This window comes from Mycetomoellerius zeteki, unplaced genomic scaffold (genome assembly GCF_001594055.1).
Source record: "Mycetomoellerius zeteki isolate Tzet28-1 unplaced genomic scaffold, Tzet1.0 scaffold164, whole genome shotgun sequence".
Lineage (NCBI taxonomy): Eukaryota > Metazoa > Arthropoda > Insecta > Hymenoptera > Formicidae > Mycetomoellerius > Mycetomoellerius zeteki.
This window is the reverse complement of record NW_017256594.1, coordinates 1,832,865-1,855,151: the sequence shown is the minus strand read 5'-3', so window position 1 is coordinate 1,855,151 and position 22,287 is coordinate 1,832,865. Positions and strand designations below refer to the sequence as shown.

General features: G+C 35.4%; 1 protein-coding gene across 1 annotated transcript in view; it reads right to left on the bottom strand.

The window, feature by feature from the left end:
* Positions 1 to 22,287, bottom strand: part of LOC108721269 (neural cell adhesion molecule 2) — a 227,413-nt gene that overhangs the window by 70,870 nt on the left and 134,256 nt on the right. Inside the window, exons 2-3 of the mRNA XM_018445736.1 lie at positions 10,258 to 10,390; positions 3,106 to 3,314 (exon numbers count right to left, since the gene is read on the bottom strand). Of these exons, the coding sequence (XP_018301238.1) occupies positions 3,106 to 3,314; positions 10,258 to 10,390 (342 nt within the window). The remainder of the gene's footprint in view (positions 1 to 3,105; positions 3,315 to 10,257; positions 10,391 to 22,287) is intronic.

Below are 22,287 nucleotides of genomic sequence, written 5' to 3'. Positions count from 1 at the left end.
TAATTAATTCAACTTTATAACTTCATAGATCATTGAAATCATCATAACAAAAAGAATAGTTTAAAAACAGTCATCACAATTAAAAAAAGATAGTAAAACAAAAATAACGATATATATTTAATTAATAGATTAAGAATATATTTTTTTGGTGCGATATTACGTGATACAGTTAATAAATTTTTATCAAATTGAACAATCGTTTTTTTTTCTTTTCTTTAATTAAGAAAACTTAATTCTTTTTGTGTCATTTTTAAAAATAAAGGAGAGAACAATATGTTATTGTTTATTATATTATATTTAATTATGCTTATTTGATTTTTTTATTTTACATACTATATTTTAAATAATAAAAATAAAATTAAAATGAAATTTCTTTAATTTTGTAATACGTATGTATATTAGATGTATTTTCGATAAAGAAATGCTTTTGCGCGTTTACTAAAAACTTAATTTAATTTTAATAGATCTGTTTTGTCGTATATCTCCGGATACAAAACGTGTCATCTTAAGAAAGAAAATTCACACTATTAATGGTCGAGTCGCTTCCAGCTTTTCCTCCACTATACTCTCTCTGACACTCGCGACAGTACATCTGATTCGAATATATATCCTTGCTTCGTTCTTGCCAGTTCCGATGCAAAGACCTCGAGTCTTTGACGGTTGCGACGAGCAAATATGTGATGGAACGCGAACACGCTTGTAAAGGAGACCGATTTAAATTCCACGAGTGCAACATTTAACACGTTCCCATTCTCACTTATCTCGCGAGCAGACTCTCTTCACTGCAACACGATGATGTATATTTATGCATAGGATCGCGATCATGTGCATAAATATACAATACTTTCAGTAATATTACTGTTTTTGACCGATATTTATAATCAGTGCTTATATTTAACCGCTAAAGTGTAATCTCTTAAAATGTCATATAGGTCAATCATAGAATCGTATTAACATTTTAAGATATTACTTAAGACAAGTATAACATAAAAACTGGCTAAGAATACCGGCCTTCCTTTTAGAATACATATGATAGATAAAATGTCGGCGGACTTTTGTATCGTTTATCAAAAATCCTTGGCAATATTTATAATCGCACATGGGTATGACACATTTTTAATTGTTTTCTATAAACGACACAACAATCGATCGATACTTTAGTCTACAGTGTGCTCTTGCCCAAATTAAAAACTCGCGATGAAGTTGCATTTTTCAATTAATTTTAAATGGGATCTGAATGGATGAAATGGGTTTGAATTTCAATAGACTGGCTCTATATTTCTCATCAGACGCGAAAGAAGAATATATTTGACCAATTGTTTTGCAACATCTTTTGTGAAGGAAAAAAGGAAACCGACGAGAGAATGATGTGCAATTTTACTGGTGAAAACGCGATGAGAGTAAAGGCACGTTAATTGGCGTTCATCTGGAAAAGGTTTACCAACGGTTGGAGTGTCTGCAAGCTCGTAGCTAGGACGTGTGAAATGTCGGCGAGTCAGAAGGGCTAGAGGAGCTAATTACCCCGCAGGAAAAATTCCTTGGCACATGCCGGCCAACGGCGAATCCCGAGGTGACGCGTACTCTCCCGTTGGCGTTTTCATAACTTTTCAACAGGATGTTAATTGGATTCCTTTTTCTCTTCTTAACCTCTATCTCCTATCTCTTTCTCTTTCTCTCTTCTCTCCTCTACTCCCGTTGTCGTATATGCTTGCTCGATGGTGACTTACTTTATTTCAAATTTATTACGTTGCTTAATTGCTGTTTTACGATTCTTTTATTGTCGCGCTGGAAATGCCCGTCACGTCGAACGACAACGAGAAACATGGTTCAGAAGTAAGATTAAAACATAATTTGAAAAAAAAATAAGTTTTAAAAATCGCTCTAATTAAAATTTTTGCCGGAGCTTATGATAACTTGAGGTAGACAAGATGACATTTTAAATCCATGCATTTTAATTAAACCTTTTTATATGAAATGGTATATGAGATTTTATATAAAATTGGTTATATGAGATGGTAATAGAAATTTTGTTAAAATGTTCAAGAAGTAAAATTTTACAAAAATAAAAGTAACAGTAACATTCAAAAACAATTTTAAATTATGTATTATGTAAGTACCTCCTTGACCAATATGTATATTCGGTAATCGGATTTATCGGATTTTATCAAATCACGTTATAAAAGCGACAAATATGTAATTATCGTCGGTGCACTGGATTGCAACCTGTTGGTCACTTGCCATATTTTCTCAAACATCAAATGGCTTTAATATCAGTAAAGGTTCCTTTCGGCAACCTCGGGCAATGAGTCTCAAGTTGATCCTTATAACTCCCGCCTTAAGCACTCGCAATATCTTACGATGGTTTTATAAGAGTGAAGTTGCGAAAGTACGGCGACACGTAACTTTAAAGCGGTACTTATACGAAGCTCGTAAAACTTTCGTGTCATTTTTAGCATAATCGCAATACGTCGAGTAGTTCGTGTTCGAGCGGCTAATTGGGTATTAATGAAAAAGGTAATTATGTGCAGGAAGAAGCTCTGGCAAAGTTACAATTGGCTCCGGCTACTTGGAACAATCTTTGTGAACATTTTCTCATTACTACGTGTAAGAATAACTGAGCAGGAAGTTTCTGCGACATTGTATTTCGAATAATAACGCAAATGGTAATTGCCAAATTCACGTCTGGCTCATTCCAACCGCAATACACTAATATTTATTGTACATGCAGTTGCAAAACCCTCCCAATTTCCATCTTGGATTTACATTACGATCCACTAAAACGTGATTGTATGTAAACTTCTTCATATCTAAAAGAGCGTGTAATTTAAACGAAGCTATTCTGCCTAATTTATTAGTTAAACTTAATTGAATAACAAGAGGAATCGCATGTAAATAATGTTATTTTGATAATTATGTTAAATTGCTTAGGCTAACGTTATAATGTTACGTATTTGATAAATGGCTTTCAATAAAATTTTCTCTCTATTTCTCATATAACTATCCTATTTATATACATCTATCAATATACATATCTATATCTACACATCTAATAATATTACATATCTATCTTTTATCGAACAAATGAATAATTCAAATAAATCTTACCAATAACTGTTAAATTGACTTTGGAGTTTCTCGTCTGGCCAATTTGAAAATCGACACGACACCTGTAGATACCGGCGTCCTCTTCTCTCGTGTTCTCGACGCCTAGTTGCGCCGGTTGCTTGTCCAGCATGAAATAGGCGCGATTCGAGAATACGCTGTTGTCCGACCATCTTTCAGCGACCCCAAACTCCCGATTCCTAGCGTCGATGCTGTAACAAAAAAATCGTATTGATAATAAATGGACGAGCCAGGTATTGACGATGTGAGCTCTTTTGCATTAATCTTCTTTAAAAAATGCACAATCCGCCTCATGGACAATACAGAGGAATACTTGTAATGATGCGTGTTCGTTTCTCTTCTCTCGTTTTCAGGTAAAAGGGAGCTTATGATATTAAGCTGTATCAAAAGTATTTTAGCACAGAATTTGATCGTATTAATGTCGCTAAATTATAAATTCTCTCACCTTTTGATATTACATATTAAAATGTACGTGTAAATGAATTTAGTATGCAATAATGATGATGATAATGCGATAATTTCTGTTTCAGAGATGCGAATCGGAAGATTAAATTGTGTTAGAATTAAAAAGTGCGAATAAAATTCCATTCATCAAGATAAATGCTTTTGTAACGTCATTAAAAAAGTAGGTCGTGCAAAATGTTGTATTATTATGTACACAGAATTTTGCAAGAATATTTTATGACGCAGTCAGCCGTTTACAGTCATGTGAATAATCCGACAGACAGATTTTCGAAATGCTATATTATACTACAGTTTACGATATGTGTCATCTACAATAATAAGCACGAATGAAAATATCTGAAAAATGCGCTCGTTGAATTATAGTGAGAATAATTTCATGGTAGATAAAATACTCGTTACGGGAATTGTTGTAAATACAAAATGCGGCGAACGTTTGCACTGAGGAAACGGACTGCAAAACCGATTGTTTTACCATTCCCGTAAAACAGAGATTTTCCCGTCGCCGCAATGTCGCGTCGTCGGTTTTGCGCCGATCCGCTAACTTTTCTCTTTCTCCCGTCATACAACGAAGTTTTTGCGTTTTTGTCGCAAGATCTTATTTTTTTTTATCGGACGAGTTTCGCTCAAAGCCATTTGATTCGATACGAGGAGGATATTTAAAGCGGCGTAAAAAGTTCTGCAAAGACGCCAGGCGTCTGACGGAGGCGAGGCATTAAAGACGTTGAACAGAGTGTTCTATTTTTGTCTTCTATTTTTACTTTCTTAATGATAATTTTTTTGACACTGTCATCGTTAATCTTTCTTAAAAGATGACGCGACATTTATAGTTTCTAAATAGATATCAAAAAATAAAGAATTTCTGATAAATTAAACTCTAGTAAAGATGAGAGATAACAAAATCATTCTTCAATTAATTTCAAATGGCCCTTACTTCAAAATAGAGTTAAATTAAAATAAGCTATAAAGATAGATGTATTTAAGATATATAAATACGCAAAAATAAATGTATTTTTAGAGATGAGTGATGTATTTTTAACGAGAAAATGTATCGTACTATCAAACCGCTCTCATTCAATCCTGACGTTTTGAATATCGAAATTTTGGCATCGAAAGCATAAAAAAAAAATCGCAAAATGGATTTCGGCTGCCACAGACTTTAACGATTTTCCATCGGTTACGCGGACGGCCACATGTATTCGCATTGTATTTGTCAATTATCAATCGGAATCGATGCTTAATTTTAAAAGATACGTGCGGTTTGGATGGCGATTTTAACGGCAGGCGTCATTACCGCGGTAATTTCGATTAATGTTTATGAGCGTTGTCTCACCGCGACTGGCAGCCATGGACGAATTCATCAGTCCACACGAAGGAATAAATTAAAATCCACGAGGGATTTCCCACTGCATAGTTTAAATCGCGTTCTAACCCCGGCGCGTTATCGCGGCCGTTGTAATTGGCACATAATTAAAGTTCCTCGGCTGATCATTATATACGGGTAATCATTATTTCAAGCCGTGAACGCTATCAAATTGTAATAATTATCCTGCTATAATTGATTTCATTTCACGGCGATTGCGTTTCTCTTTCGCCGTTAATTACCGCCTAATGATTTACATGATGTGACACGGATTGCGATGCAGTTTTTAAATAAAATTTCTCAAATTCTGCTGATCTGCGCGATTAATGCGAATGATATTAACATTCCGGGTTGCAAATATCGGATCCGGCGTGTCGTTCGTATTCCCCATTCGCTCGATTGTTATTGTTTGGGAAAATGCAAGTAATTCACGACTTAACGTCGCGAATAAACGCGTATCCACGCGGAATTCGAACGAACGAATCCGCTTAAAACGCCGCGTTGCTATTTTTCCTGCTTTTTAAGATCCGTTACGCTACCACGTGACGAGTTTCTCAGTACGTGTATCGTAACGTTTGAAAAGGATTTTAAAATCGCGAGCTGAGGACACTCCAGCGTCAGCCGGCGTTTCTGCTTTTCTATGAAAGGAAGCGGATAATGGTGTAGGCGGGGGTGAGAGTTGCATGTTAAGCACACCGTTAAGTGCTTAACCATAATACAGCCACTGCTAATCTGCGTTGCAGATAGAGAGGCTTGTTTATGAAAAATGCAATACAACGTCGGCGTACAATAATTTTAATAAAAAGCGAGGATCTAAAATAGAGTTAGGATTTGCCGAAGGATTAAAGAGAGCTGCTACGGAATGAATTAGTTATTTGTACCTTCCGCTCGCTTTGCGATTCTCGTTCGTAAATTCTTTCTATATCTGATTACGATTCTTTCCCATTTTTAAAAAACTAAGCTACTTACCGCTCGCCATTTTCATTCTGCTCTCTGCATGTGCGATGACGAATTTTTCATATTAATGCATTTAATTGTAATAAATGTTCAATATCGGAGCTGAAACTAGAGTGTGGCTAACTTGCCGCATGTAAAAGATTTAAACCCCGCAAACCCAAAGTTACATGTAACGTACCTATTAGTTGTAATACCCTACTTAATAATATAACTATAATATAAACGTGTTACAGGTATTACAGTTATATTGTTGAGTGGAAAATTATAACTAACAGGTACATTACACGTAACTTGGTGTTTGCTGGAAAGGGACGCAAAAATGGCAATATAAATTCCTATATATTTTAATTCATTCGCTACTAATATTATTTCTTGTTATATTTTACGTGCCGTAAAAGAAATTTTTTTGTTACTAAGGAGCGTATTTTTTTCTTTTGCCTCGGACGCCGAGATGTCTATAGTCTTAGTTCTGTTGTAGATCTTCACATCAAATTATCAATACCGAAATCATCATGCTTCGATTATTTGCATTCCCTATGAAATCGATTCATGAAAGATCCATCGAGCACTTGATTGTACTATCGACGCGATCACAATTCGTACAGACGTATTTCGAAGAGGAACACAATGAAAAATACAACGATCGTTCTCTGTTCAATATTGTCAATGCCAACTCGCGAAGTGAGATTCGATCTCAACGGGAAATACACGTGCGAAACGCGAAACGATCCCAACTTCGAAACGTCCGGAGCGTGACAATGGTGCCATGAGACTTGTTCGAAACGACTAGGCGACTGTGCGAATCAAGGAGAGAAACAAGCGTTTGGTCGGGCGAAAGACGCAAGCGTCAAAACAAAGGCGATTGCTTCTGCCTTTGAACTTGTTATCGTCGTGGTGAAAACGACTGATTGATCTGTCACTTTAATGATATTATCAAAATTATTGACAACAGTTTACAATACTCAGTTTGTCTTCTATTACTTTTGGTTGCCGTGGTAATCATCTGCGATTCTTTAGTGGCGTCCTTGTGATTATTTATCGAAGTTATTTGAAATGCTTGTAAAAGATAATTATAAAATTTAATAGTAATATAAAATTTTGAATATTGAATAATTTTGACATCGAATAATTTATTCGCGAAATTCATTAGCACATTGTCTGCTTAATGAGTTTTGCGTGTCTTACTGTGTACGTCACAGTATAATATATTTATTATCAGAAACATATAACAATGAAATATCGTGTAATATAATATTGAACATGAATGTATATTCTTTTATGGCAAACGACATAAATAACTATTATATAATAATTATTATCTAGCTATTTGTGTTATTTGCTATTCAACATTCTCTATGATCTAATCAGCCTTATGTAATCAATACAATATATAATACAATATTTTATTTATTTGTGATAAACAAAATTATATTGTGGCGTGCAAATAGTGTATTGAAAGAAAAATTTTTAATATTTGTGACTATTATTACATGTTACTGTAATTATTATTACTGCTATAATATTAATAATTATAGTTATATCAACGAATCACATATACATACATTCTTTCATTTTTGGAACAATATTAAATATAGTTGGTCCAAAAAATGACTATGAATTATAGTTAAATTATTTATTAGTTAAGTAATTTAAGTCATTTTTATGATAATAATAACTATATTACAGTAATTATAGTTATTTTCAATTGTGAACTATATACATATGATATAGTTCTATATTAACAAATATATATAGTTATTCTTATAGTAATAATCATAACATTATACCAGTAATAATAATAATAATAATAATGATAACATGTAATTATAGTCACAAAAATAAAAAAATTTTTCTCTTAGGATAAAACTAATAAAACATGCAAAACTCATTAGATAGATAATATGTTAATAGACAGGGTAAAATTTTGAAAAAATCAATTTTTTAATTTTGTAATATTTTAAAAGATATACGTATCGAGAATACATATATGCCAAGTTTTAAACAGATGTTTGGAAAATTGACGGAGTACAGCAGTTTTCGTAGAGCAGTTTTTGTACGACGAAGCGCGGTGGAGCACGAGAGCGCAGGTATAAGCGGCGCGCCAATTCGATCTTCTCGAATTGCACGAGAGGCCATTTGTCAGAGTGTAGAGAGAGGAGGAAAAGTATATTCAGTTGTAATGAAAATAACAATGAAAGCTTTAATCAAGTTGTTTGGAAAATCACACCTAAATCATTATTCAGCGGTACTCCCCCCCATCGTCTAAAATGCCGCCAATGTCGCTACAATATTATTTAACAATGGTCATGTCGCACTTCTGGATGTATTGGAGCTTCCACACATTCAAACTGGCCAAGCAATGTATGATTATTGTCATTATATAGACGAAGAACGTGCATATTGTTGAGCGACAGGCCTATGCTAACACGCACGAAAGTCGCTTAAGCGCTAGAATTGCTTCTGGCATCGATGAAGAAGCGTTTTTAGATGCGGAAGAGCTATTATATAGTCCAGGGATTGCTGAATAACAGTAAGTAATTTAAATTTTTAATTTAATGTGCAGTTAACATATAGTAATCTGAAAGTAAAACTTCAAACGCGTTTTTTTCAAAATCATTTTTTTCAACCTGGTTGATAGTAAATAAAAAAATCAACTCGACCTATATTGACTTGATGTAAATTGAATTTTATTCAGGAAACTTATCTCTATCGCCGGACGTAGCCGTTTTTTAATTAATAAAAATTTCACAATTTTATTCAACTTTTTTGTAACAAAAAAATAGCTATATTCGTTTTTTACTATCATAATTTTTTATTTTTTTGTTTCAGACAGCGTATATAGTCAATTCATTGTCAACGAAGCAAAAGTAACTGTTCAAGATAACCCTTTGGACAGCAGCTTTAATTCTAGTAACCGAGACAAAAAAATTTTTTACGTATTTCAATACTGATAGAACAAACAGACACCATAAAACAAAATACCTGATTTTATTATATATTTAAAAAATTCCCAAAGAACCCCCAGCTTTTCAGGCCTTCACCCTGTCTATAGCTCTTAATGAATTTCGTAAATAAATCATTGGCGAATACATAATTTTCAATTTCATCGTTTGATACTGAATTAAGATACTTTCAACGCGACGGGAATAATTAACCCCAATGTCGCGTATGCAAATTAGCAAAAATCTCGAGATAAGGAGCAATCTGTTTGTTTTCCACATAGTTCACGTAGTTTATGGAGTACGTGAGGGAAAATTAAAATCGCACCGCGATAGGGAAATGCTGGGCGGACGCAATTTTATTGTTCACTGGGATTAACTCGGTTAAGATGCCGCGTCGGCGTTTACGCGTCGATGGAAACTGTCGCGAAATTTCGTTATCTACGAGCGCGTTCATCGCATTTCCCCCGACGAGCACGGAAAAACCGCGCAGCTCAGCCATATCGCCAGCAAACGATCTGACGGCCGGCATACGTGACGTGTAATTAAAATCTGATGCAAAATCATGGGAAACATTTAAATCTGTTTGCAATATCCCAAATAATGGCGCAGGCCACTCGCGACGTGCAAGCGCAAAATATTTGCGCTGCAATTTTTCTTTTCCCTCTTCCTCTCCCTTTCTCGTTTTCCTTTTTTTTTTTAACATTTTTCGTAGACATATATTTTCGATTACATCGCGATACTATCTGTCCTGTCGTTAGTATGTGCATCGCGATGTAACGGATTATATAACACAACCGCGAAATCCAATCCATATTATTTTGGACTGAATCCAAAACAGCGATTAAAAAAGCGTCATTCTGAACCTTCCCTGTCTCTACCAGAATGCAATTCGACACCGCATAATTGATCAAGGATATAAATATTAATACAACCGCGCGACTTTTCATGCAATACGATATTAATGCGATGACAACAGTGATAACAATGATAAATAGTATAACAATGGTAACACTAACATAATTTTTTATCACATTTTCAATATAATTAATTCGTCGCGCCCGTGAAAATGATGATCGCGCAGTTTCTCGACAATGTCCCGACGTTTCGTTCCCGACTTTTTTTTTAACAATCCCTACAAATCGATACTTATGCAATATTCAACGGTGACTCCTGATCGCAAACACGATATGCATTCTTTGAGCCGAGCGAGGAGGAAAATCGAGTTCGAAGACAATTTTCGGATAAAAGCGGACTACCAATCTCGCATTGTGCCGACGGGCTGTTTGCAATCCGTTCCTGTTACGACCAGTAGCAGTAGTTTGCAAATCGCTGTACATACGTGCGTGTCTATGTACGCCCGGACCCGGCATGTGCGCACGTTCGCCTGTGTACGGATTGATTGCACTTTACCTGTAAACTGATGTACCGAGATCCTCGCGATACCAGAGCACAAGATGCACGGAGTCCCCCTCGTGAGTGGTTGATATGTCGCAGGGAAGATAGGTGGAATCTCCGACCAGTGCCACGATGTGTGATATGGGTACTAAACACAGAAACGTGGAAATGGTTAAACGCAGTTAACAGCGAAAGGCATTTTCGGAAAATACGATTAGGAAGGATCTCTATTTTCACGGAGAGGACAGTTTGGTTGAAATATCTAAAAATTGAACTAAATATTGATTTGAAGATAATTCTGTTGGAATATTTATGTAGAACGCTTTTAAGCGTTAATGACAATGCTATAAAAAGTTTTAATATTCTAGCAATTAGTTTGAACATGAGTAGTTATTTTGATGGTACAAACAAAATTATTTTCAGATCAATATTTAGTTAAATAGATACTTCAACAGAACCGTGTTTTCCGTGTAATTTTGAATATTAAATCCTTTTGTAGCATTGCGATAATTGCTTTCATCAGTTGTCAACTTGTAACATTTAAAAATACCAACAACGTTAAACATTGTTTTTTATATGGAAAGGATAGCTTTGCTGAAGTATCTAAAAATTTAACTAGGTAGAGATCTGGAAATAATTTTGTTAAAATAATTATATAGAACGATTGTTGACAATGCTCCAAAAAGCTTTTAACATTCTAGAAATCAGTTTAAGCATTCTACATAATTATTATTTTTGTCCAAACAAAATTATTTTCAGATCTCAATTTAGCTAAATTTTTAGATATTTCAGTAAAATTGATCTTTCCATGTAATTTTGCGGCGAAAATTGTTTTCCTCAGTAACGCGTTAAAAGTACCAACAACAACAATTTAAATTGATTGAAATATTTAATTAAAACTTATGCAGTCAGATTTTTCCAAAAATTGCTTCTCGAAATTAATGCGATTTTTGTAGACGATCACGAGATCGTTATTTTATATCATATGCGATATAAAAAATGTTGCTCGTACGATCAAATGCGATATGTTCACATATTGATAAAAATACAATTTACTCGCACACGGCATATAAATGAATTCATTCTATCAGAATAATTTTTCACTTTGTATGCAATTACATATCGCATTTGTTTTGTTTCCAGGCGAGCTTCACCATGATTATATAATTCGGTGATTCGTGAATGCCCGCGTAATGCGATAAGTATCAGCCTATTATTATTACCCGTTCACGCCAATACATGTGCAACCGCGCTTGATATTAGGATAAACACCTTCATTAATTTGAATTAATTTATTCGCTGTTTGAACAATAACGTTACATTTAGAGAATAGGCGCATTGATACTGACGTTTATATGAAGAACAAAATGAAACCAACGATATTTAATTTTTTCGTATATTATGCAGTTACGCGGCTTTTATTCCCTCTCATTAAATGGTTTTACAGCGGCATATGTAATAACAGCTGTTATTGCACGCATTACGAGCCAGACATTTTACATCCGTTTCGTGAAATAAAGGCTGAGAGGCGCTTTTAGTTATACTTTCGATAAAATATTCCCGGGTGTATATTGTACGAAGCCATACGAAAACTTCGATGCATTCGCGCATATCGTGCTACAATAAGGCCGTAAAAATTCAGCGTGCTACACCGAAGATAAAATTCGGAACGTTGAAGGAACATCACGCGTGAGTTGTTTGCATTACAAAGCGCGGCAATTCTTTTATATGAAATTAACTAATCGCCATTTATTTAACGAATTTTCTCTTTGCGCTTCTCTTGTTCTCTCTCTCTCTCTCTCTCAATGTTTGCGAACGCAGCGGTGACGGTAGAAAATCTCGGGCTATTCATGGAGCTATTTCAGGGAACGTCATCGCTGGAGTTCGTGCTCGCCTCGACATTTCACTGTGTCGCCAATGGACCTTTCCTCTTTTCCTAGCTGCGATCGACAAGATATCCGGCGTTGAAAATATCGGCCGGCAAAGTTTTATCAGAATGCCTCTTATCGGAAATAAAATTTGCGCCAGACTTCTAAAGTGCAAAGCATTCGTTTGCAGGCTCTATGGAGCAGTCCAGTATAAATAACATTTTTTTACAATTACATTGGCCGCTCGATAAAAACGCCTCGGCTCTGTACACTTCTACGTCAATCCTGAAAGCGTATACGCTGGTCTCTATTATTTTCTTATGTAACAGAAAAAATCCATCCGTACACAATACTTGTGCTAGATCTCGGAAAAATGCATAAGCGATGCATGTGACGTTTATAAGTTCGCAATGCAGCTCCACGTTCTTGCACAGACATTTTATGATATGTATTTCAAATATGTGAATGTACATATCGCAAGATGAATTTATTGATCTCGTTGTGTGTATGTATGTATATATATGTATGTGTGTAAATATATATATATATATAAATTCTTTTATATAAAGTATACAAGAGAATTAACGATAAATAATTATTTCTAACGTTTTATTATATAACATATAATAATATTTATATTAAGAATGTAATAATCATAATTAATATATTGAGTGGAAATTAAACCAATAAAAAAATTATTATATAATATAATAATTGTATTTATATTTAAAAAGAGAACACGATTTTCCGAATATAATTTTATTGTTATAATTTTATCGAAATAATTATATAAAATTTTAATAAAATTATAAATTCACAAAATTATTTTTTTAAATATAAATACAATTATAATTCTTTCGATAATTATACAATATAATTATTTCGATAAAATCATAAATTTTTTAAATCGTCTTTTTTCCCCATTGCATAGATACACAAATGAAACTGGATACATACATTGCAACGATTATTAGTCAAACAAAATTCTCTGTAATTATTTCAGTGAAGTCGAAAAATGGTCACAAACGTAAAGTCCATTGAGAGGATTAACAGAGCAAATGTGAATTTGAGAAATCGATTTTGACAGCATATGCTCGTAAATTCGAGGAAAATTCGAGTACTGTGTTTTTTTGCAACTGATCGGATTAACGTCATGTGGTAGACCATCGAGTTTCCTTTATGCAATTGCATCTCACGAACATTTCTACGAATTTACCTAAAAATCGGAACTTAAAGTCACAACGGAATTAGAAATCTCCGCCGAAACGCCCGTTCAGTATATCGCGTTCCCCGAGGCGAATTCTTTTTTTTTCTTGCCTTTTCATTCGCCTCCATGATGCATCGAAGATCTCTGATCGTGGACTAGGTCGTACACTTTAACGGAGGATGATTTCATCGAACCGACAGGTGCACCGAGCAGTTTTGTTGCGCATGTTCGTTGTTCGATGCGCGTAATGGCTTCCGATGTCGTTGATGGTTAGAATATTTCTCTCTTTTGCCAGTCGACTCTACTCTCTTGTCGTTTCCTCTCACCGGGACATCCGCGAGAATGCACTGTGTCGTCGCGTCTGGTATCTAATATAAGCTCTCACGCTCCGCTGGGATCTGAGACAACGTATTTTCTGCACATCGAGAAAACGCGTGTTTTCGTCACACTTCCAGTTCCAGCAAAAGTTCATACCTTTCGAGACACATGTACTTTATATACGTCTTTCCTTCGCGTTACAAAAATAATTATCTCGTATATTTATGTGCATTATTTGACGCATCTTCTCCCAGGATTAATCCTAAAACACATACAATAGGTCTTTCAGACCCAATCAAAATTTTTGTTTGCTTCGTACATAAAAAAAGGAAAAAGAAGAGGTTATTTCATAAAACTTCTGGAATTGCAGGTATATTCCTAAATCTCAGCACTTCAAAATAAAAAAAGGGAGTCTAAAAATATCAATCTCAACCGAAGTTACAGCCTATCAAAGTTACAGTGGGTCTTCCAAACCTATGGTGTGTTTTCAGAATTTTTCGGAAGGTGTGTGTTTTAAGATTAAAGTCTTCATACGAGTTCCGCCAATAATTCGATTTAAAATGTTTCAAAAGTGACGCGCGTAATTGAATAATGAAATTTTCTTTATCACGTAATAATTCAAGCATATATTTTTTCAATAAAATTATTTGCAGATTTAGATCCTTTTTAATTTATTATTATCTACTAAAATAACATAATACTAATTAATAAAGAAAATATTAATACTAATTAATATTCGTATAAAAAATGCTCATTAGCATAAAAAAATTATTAAATTGCTTGTCAATTTAATAAGTGATATTACTGGTTCTGCTCATGAATGCGTTTCAAGACCGAAAAATATTTCGACGCGCAGTTTGCACGGAATCAGATATGTATGAACACTGAGATCCGCTTTGAATATAGAATTTCTCTTTTTTAATTAAATTTATTCTCATTCATCGATATAAATAAAAAAAAATATATATATATGAGATATCGTGTATTTTAGTTTGCAGTATACGTCGTTTCTTAGAGCATTCTATATCGAAAGGACGTACGACGCTCGTGTTTTCCTCGGTCTCGACCAATATTCGCACCCTTCGCCTTTGCTTTACCTCTTGCATCTACCATGATCGTTATAGCGACGTTCGAAAACACGTCTTGACGTTTCGTGCCGTATCAACGACACATGTGCATTATATCGGCGACGTTGCAGGCGTCGCTTGCGTCATGCTGTTTGTCATATCGCGGGAAGCATGTACGCAAACGGCTGTCGTGCAGCAGCGGTAGCAGCCGGGAGCGCACCGTGCAGTCTGAATCGATAATATCAAAGGGAGGAGAGAGAGATAGAGAGAGAACTGGTGTAGGCTTCGGACTTTGCGGCCGGCAGCGCAGGCGGTCCGCTCCGATTTGACCCATATAGTCACCTAACGGCGCAAATCGGCCTAAACGACTATACTTAAACCGAATATTTCGAGGTATGTACATACAAACGCATTCTGCAGCTTGCGATTTCAAATCTTTTCTTATTCAGAAAGACGTAAATAAAATCTAAAAACCTCTGACTTTTTATATTAATACGTTTATAATAGACAGTACAATCGCATATACATTACAGAGAATTGAGTACCAAAAAAATAAAAAGTTAATCGATTTCAGTCGCTGTAATAGTACAAAATGAAAAAGAATAAAAATACTATAGGTATACCTATATAACAAAATAAAACTACGGTCATATTTAAAATCATATAGGTGTTAAATTTAATACTATGGATATTAAATACCGGGCCGGTGTTTATATCATTCTCACCTGTTGGTATAAACATCCAGATGATGTGGATTTAATACTATGGGTATGGATTTAATACTACGAGTGTGAATTTAACGCTGTGGATTTAACATCTTTAAACGATTGGTGTTAAATATTTTGTAAAAAATAAGGTTACATGTAAAAAATTTACATTATCGTATTTATCTTAAACTATAAGTATAGAAAAAGTGTTAGCAATTATAATGCATATCAGCATTGCCGCAAGATTAAAATCATTTCGCGTTTTTACACTTGGCTCAACTGCATTTTAGAAACTACTTTTACAAATCCACACGGAAAGAACAGCACATTGCTGAAATATTTGAAAATTTAGTTAGATCCAAAAATAATTTTATTGAACCATCAAAATAATTATGTAGGGCATTCAAACTAGTTGCTCGAAACTTTTCGCAGCGTGTTCACTGCTCATGCTTGAAATTCTTACGTAATTACTTTAATGAGCAAAATTATTTTCAGGTCCGTATCTAGCTAAACTTGTAAATACTTGAGTAAAATCGTTCTTTTTTTACGCAAGTATATATTTGAATTATAGTTTATATTAAATTATTTTAAACTTTATCCAAATTATTTTCTAGCTTAATCTAAAAGTTCGAAGTACGGCAGCTGTGTTGCTTTTAATGACGAATAAATTTTTATCGATTTTGATTGAGTCGCGTCGGCGCTTCAATACATTGCCAGCAAATAAATGAATATAAAATTCGCTTTACATCTCTTTGGCACTTGTCTGCTCGATATCAATTATAGACCCGATTGAATAATATTTAATGTAACATGAAGTAAATCTTTCACGTGCTCGAATGGAAAGGAACTTAAGCGTACATTTTTGTGCATACGATATATGAATACGTTCATTAACTACTCAATTGAATGCATTAGGAAACGTATTAAATTTACAAATACTTTATCGACGCAAATTATAAGCCGTACCACAGTGCCGCACGAATATTACATCAGATACGAAATATTTAGAACGTTCCCAGGATAAATACCGCCCGGTAACATTCGGCGCTCGGGGAGCAGATAAAAAATGTATTTATAATAATTGAAATGTTTTCGCGGATATACCATGCGATATTACTCGCCACTTGTACAAATTCGTGGATTTATTCGCTGCGGTAGCTTATGTTGCATCATAGATGCGCTCCTGAATAAAGTATGCCTAGCAAAAGCATTTCTTTCCGATCCGTCATTGTTTAATATTTCGACTCGACTTTAACAATTTATACGCAATACACGCCGGCGTTTTTTTTGCCCAGTCTGAAATAGATTGACTGGATGACTCTCTGCATTTTTACTCGCGCGTGATTTTTTTGGGAAATATTACAGCTAATTTTTTAGTTCTGAAATTTCATACCACGGCGACCACTCGATTGCGGTGTTTTGGAAAGGAGTTTGTCGGACGAAATGAAACACAACGTCCGTTGTTCGCGTGCCTGAGTTAAAGCGTACTGTAATGTCGAACACAGCGGAACTGCATTAACGTCGCACGTTAACGTTTTTCAATTTTCGAACAGCTCCCGCGGAACGTTCCGCTCGGTTAAGTTTTTAAAGAGCTTATAACTTTTTAGTCACATTCACCTGTCATTTACAGTTTCCACAACTTGTATGTGACGTCGATTAGCATAGAATGATATATAAATTCCGAGGAGGAAAAATATCGACGCGAAATATCGAACGTAACTTCCTTCCGTGGAACGGAAATACGAGCATCGATTATTTCACAAGTATGCGATGTACACATTTAAGATTAACAAGTTATTTAGTTTGTGAAATGAAACGCGACACGTATTGTTTGCATTGCATTTCTGTCAGAGAATTACATTTGTAATCTCTCTGTTAATTGAAAGATACGCGCACGATTATCAACACTGCGCGTGTTCTATTTACATGTACAGAGAACGTTTCAAATATTCCCAATTTCTGTTACGTTATATTCAAATTTAATAATAGCTTATCGTGAATGGTTATTATCGCACGCGGCGAAAACTATCGACGAGCTACTTAAATTGTCGAGCGGTAATTTATTAATACGATCGCATTGAGAATTCGGTTTGCAGTTCGGGCGGGTTTGACAAAGTTGACGGATTTCGCGGTACGATACTCTCCGCAGCCACATACACTCCATTGGCATGTGCGCGCGCGCAAGACTTATTTAATGATCGGTTTATCTCGCAACATCGACCCTGATACCGGAAATAAGCTTGCAGCATTTCATCCCGGATATATGCGGGCGTAGCCGGAGCTCGTGAGAGCGCGTCTCGGCCACGGTGCGTCCTGAGGGATCCGTCCTTCCTATCCCCGGCCGACCGCGTTGGTTTTGCCAATGTAAATTGACTTGTCAATTTGCACAATGCATAGCAATAAGCGGACACACTGATGTAGCACGTGCTTTAACTTGTGACATCCTCTTGGTTTCACGGACGAGAGGCTACGTAATATCCACTATCACAGAGGTCCCCGTAGAATCCACGAAAGAAGGCTCAAAGATAGTTGAGATGATTCCCCGGCGAATGATAAAAGATTGCTTAATTCGTTACATTTGGTACGATGACGAAATATCCAGACTTCGTAATACTTTGTCACAGTATTTGGTTTGAACGATATAATAGAATTTTTACTTGATTGTAAAATATAAATGTGTTGAATAAATAGTTTAACTCATACAATTGAAGAGTCTGTGATATATTGGACGATCTAAATATATCTATTCGAAGAAATCTATTTGTGATACTTTATCAAAGTATTTGAGTGACATAATTAAATTTTTACTTAATTATAAAATATAAATAAATTAAATAAAATAATTTATCATATATAATTGAAAAGTTTGTGATATATTGAACGAACCAAGTATATCTACTCGTGAATGAATCTATTTGTGATACTTTACCTTTAAGTATTTCAGTGACATAGTCGACTTTTTGATAATTAGAAAATGTAAATGAAATAAATAAATAGTTTAAGTCATATAGAATTAAAAAGTTTGTGGTCCATTGAATAAGCTGATGTATTTACTCGAAAGAATCTATGGTTCTCATGCAATCTTAGAAATTATTTCATTGAGTTGCTTGTATAATTGAACCTTTGATTAAAGCGTGATTAAAATTAGCATAATATTGTTGCGCGACGTATATTATTCAGGAAATTAGATAGTGCAAGGATTTAATTGGTTGATTACGACGACGCGACGGTGGAGAACGCGCTTGCGTCGACCGGAGACGACATTCCCCATCGAGCGGAACTCGCGGTGTTTCCTTATTGGACGGATGATATTCTGTCAAAATATTTTCCATCCAACCCTCGTGGCGTGTATTTCATTTTTCTTAGCCGAACTTAATTTTTCGAAGACGTCGATACTGTCGGTCCCCGGGAGCATTTTTCACCAAACAATCTCTCCGAGCACGTCACGCTCTCTTATTCCGTCCGTCATTCTGCGCGACATTTCTATATTCTTCGATATATCCCAACTCGATTTGCACACGCATTATATTCGGTATGCCACTATAGACGTGACTAATCCTTGTGACAGTTGATGTTAATATTTCAACGTGATAACGATATCGCACTCGAATTATCTGGGTATTATCTCATTGTCCGCGGCATATCGATACAAAACAATAAATCATATTGTTATAATGTTATTATTTTATGCGAAAAACTTAATTATTTTAAAATATTATTAAATATTTTTAAAAAGCTCCTTTAGTCTCTTTCAGAATTTCTGATTACATGCTTTTCACATCAGAGAATAGCAACGTATGAGTCGTATTAAGAGTAAGGCGATGGAAACGCAAAGCATAAATCTCGAATAACGCCGCATCAACTGATAAAACAGTGCATCATACGTACGCAGCTTTGCAATCAGGTTGAAGCCATTTGTGGTTGGGGTTTTGTGGCGAAACTCAAAGAGAAATCTCTGATTTTCATTTTCCATATCTGTATCCATTTTAATTATATTTCTCACAGTGGGTATACACAGCGGAAGGACCACTCTTACTGTAAATCCCCGAGCATCAACCATACTCGACACACTTCCATGCAACTTATTTATCAGTCGGAATATTTGATAGCAATTTAAATTATTCATGCATGTCATATTGAGAACAACTTATACCAGTGCGACTGTTGCGTCGGTGCTGTCATTCTTCATTTATCTGTAAATGCACCGCGCAGCTACTAAGCTCTCTGATCATAAAGGAAATCTATACATTTCCCCGGAATTAGCGTTGCAAAGGATACGCGTTGAATATCGCAGATTTGTCCAATTTTCGAATTATAAACGGAAAATCTTCATTATACATGCGTTAAAAAAATCTTTTCATTTAAGTATGTCCATTTCTATCAAGATTAACTTTAATCTCGATTTAATTGACTCTTTTTATTCTTTTTCTAATTCTTAAAATTACTGTAGAAAAAGATGAAAAGTAAATTAAATCAAGATTGAAGTTAATCTACATTGATAGAAACGTAAGAACGTATTTTTGTTTATTATTAAATGTTTATATCTACCTATTATTTCTCTCTCTCCCTCTTTCTCTCAATGTGTTTGATTCTACATCCTTTCCCTATCTATATAAAATGCGCTGCATTACTAATAAAATGTTACTCATAATATTATTATATAATTTTATTTATAATTAGTACATGCTTTCAAGCATGCCTCATATTTACGTTACAAAATCACATCATCGTGATAACCTGCGATGCGCATATACAAAACTGTGGCGTAGATCAGTGACATGGCAAACTGTTATTTTTGCATAGCGTCACATACATGAGTGACGTTGATTAATCGTATAAGCCGAACGATCTCTATCTCTGCACAGCGATAATAATTGAATTGGCAAACATTTACTTCATCAACGTAAAGCGATAGCCACGTGCAAATTGTTTTTCTACTCTTTTCGACAAAATTAAATTGCACCATGAAAAATCTACGGAAGCGTACAACAGCTTTCTAAATGGAGCTGGAGAATTATTTCTGATTTATAGATATCCCTTGGTGGCGATGGTAATAATTTATGCAATTAATCGTTAGCCTGCCCTCGTTTCTGCCGGATTCTGTGTGCCGGATTGAACGCCGGATTCGTATAAGAAAAGGTGAACAGCCGTCGCTGGAATATTTCCAAACGGTTTAAATACGAACTCTCGCTCTGCTGCGAATCGTCAATAAAACTATACCTCGGAGCAGGTTATAAATCTTGTCCTCCAGCTTACAGCTTAATCATCAAAAAATGCTGACAGCCGATGGTGATTTATGCAGTATTGAAATCTACGATCGTGTTAAATGAAAATACGGTTGGCAGTGCCATTAGTCGACCGGTAGCAGCTGAATTCTACCGCATCAGATATATTTCGGAATGTCAGAATAATATGCCGGATGTAATAAATTAATATAAACAGTGTGTTCATAATTGAATAATGCGAATATAACGTCGCTGGTAAATGTAAATAATTAAAGAGAAGAGAGGATGTGAAATAGAAATCCTATCATTATTGGCATCTGAATTAATTTTATAATATTTAATACTATGTATATGCTTCTGATAATCAAAGAGGCAAGAAATAATATGTAAAACAATATATAAAACAATTATACTTTTTCCTTTTATTATTATGCACGCAATCCAACTGTAATTAAATTTCGGTATCGGTAATCGAAGTTAACAACCACCACAATAATGATTGCTCGATTTTAAGTCCGTGTTACATATAGTATAAAAAAGTAAATGAAAGGCGTCAATGAGCGACTACATCGGCGCTTTATGGACGCGATGGCATATTTACGACTCTACAACGCTGTAAAAATGTTGCGGAAGAAACTGGGGAGTATGTATCATCACGAAATAGTGGATCCGTAAATTTGATAAGTGTGTTCCACCCCTTCGTGCGACTTCCTCGCGAATATGGAGGAGTTTGTCATATAAGTGATTCGCAAATCACGATAATGCGACGCCGTGGTAGAAGTCCGTCGTAAAATCGGCGGACTTGGCCAACGAGTAAGCTCGGTTGGATCTTTCGTGTATGTTCTTAGACTGGCATGCGGTATCCTGTCATCATCGCGGATTTCGTGGGTTTCTTTTGTCGTTTTCGGGTTTGTACTTTACGACCTCGTCTTACGAACCAGCATCCCAGAGACGATTACCTTCATGTTTACCGAGTTTTATTACGTACATCAGCTACAGATCGCACCAATATATATTTTCTCCTGTAAAAACACGCCTTTGGAGAAATGATTATACGACCAAAATTCAAAACTCGAGTTTACATGTCGATCAAAAATATGGATGGCTTGAGAATTATGTTGAATATTTACGGTCGGATCGACCGAGCAGTTAACTGCGTTTACGCTCCATAAAAGTACATTCGTAATGTTAGCGTTACATGCTTTTGCGCGGGAATATATCGTCGAGACACCAAATTAAGTCGTAAGAGAGATTAAAAGAGAAAGGAGGGAGATAAAAAGAATACAGAAGTAGCGCAGTAGTAACTCCTTTAGTCAGACAATGAGGCTCCCGTTACAAAATGAAGCACCGCATGCTCGTGATGTGGAAAATTCACGGACGGTTCTAATGCGGTCGATTGGAGATAATGGAAGAAAATTTGAGAATGGATTGGTTACCACGAAGGGGGCCTATTGTCCGTTACCCGCGCGTGGCTAGAGACAGCGGGGTCATTATCCTCGTGTTGTCGATTGCATAGAAGAATAACCGTCGTTCCGCTCTTGACGACGATATTGACGTTGTCCCGTTAATTCCCTTTGACTGGACGCACTGGACCAACAACGCCACGTCCGAGAGAGAGAGAGAGAGAGAGAGAGAGAGAGAGAGAGAGAGAGA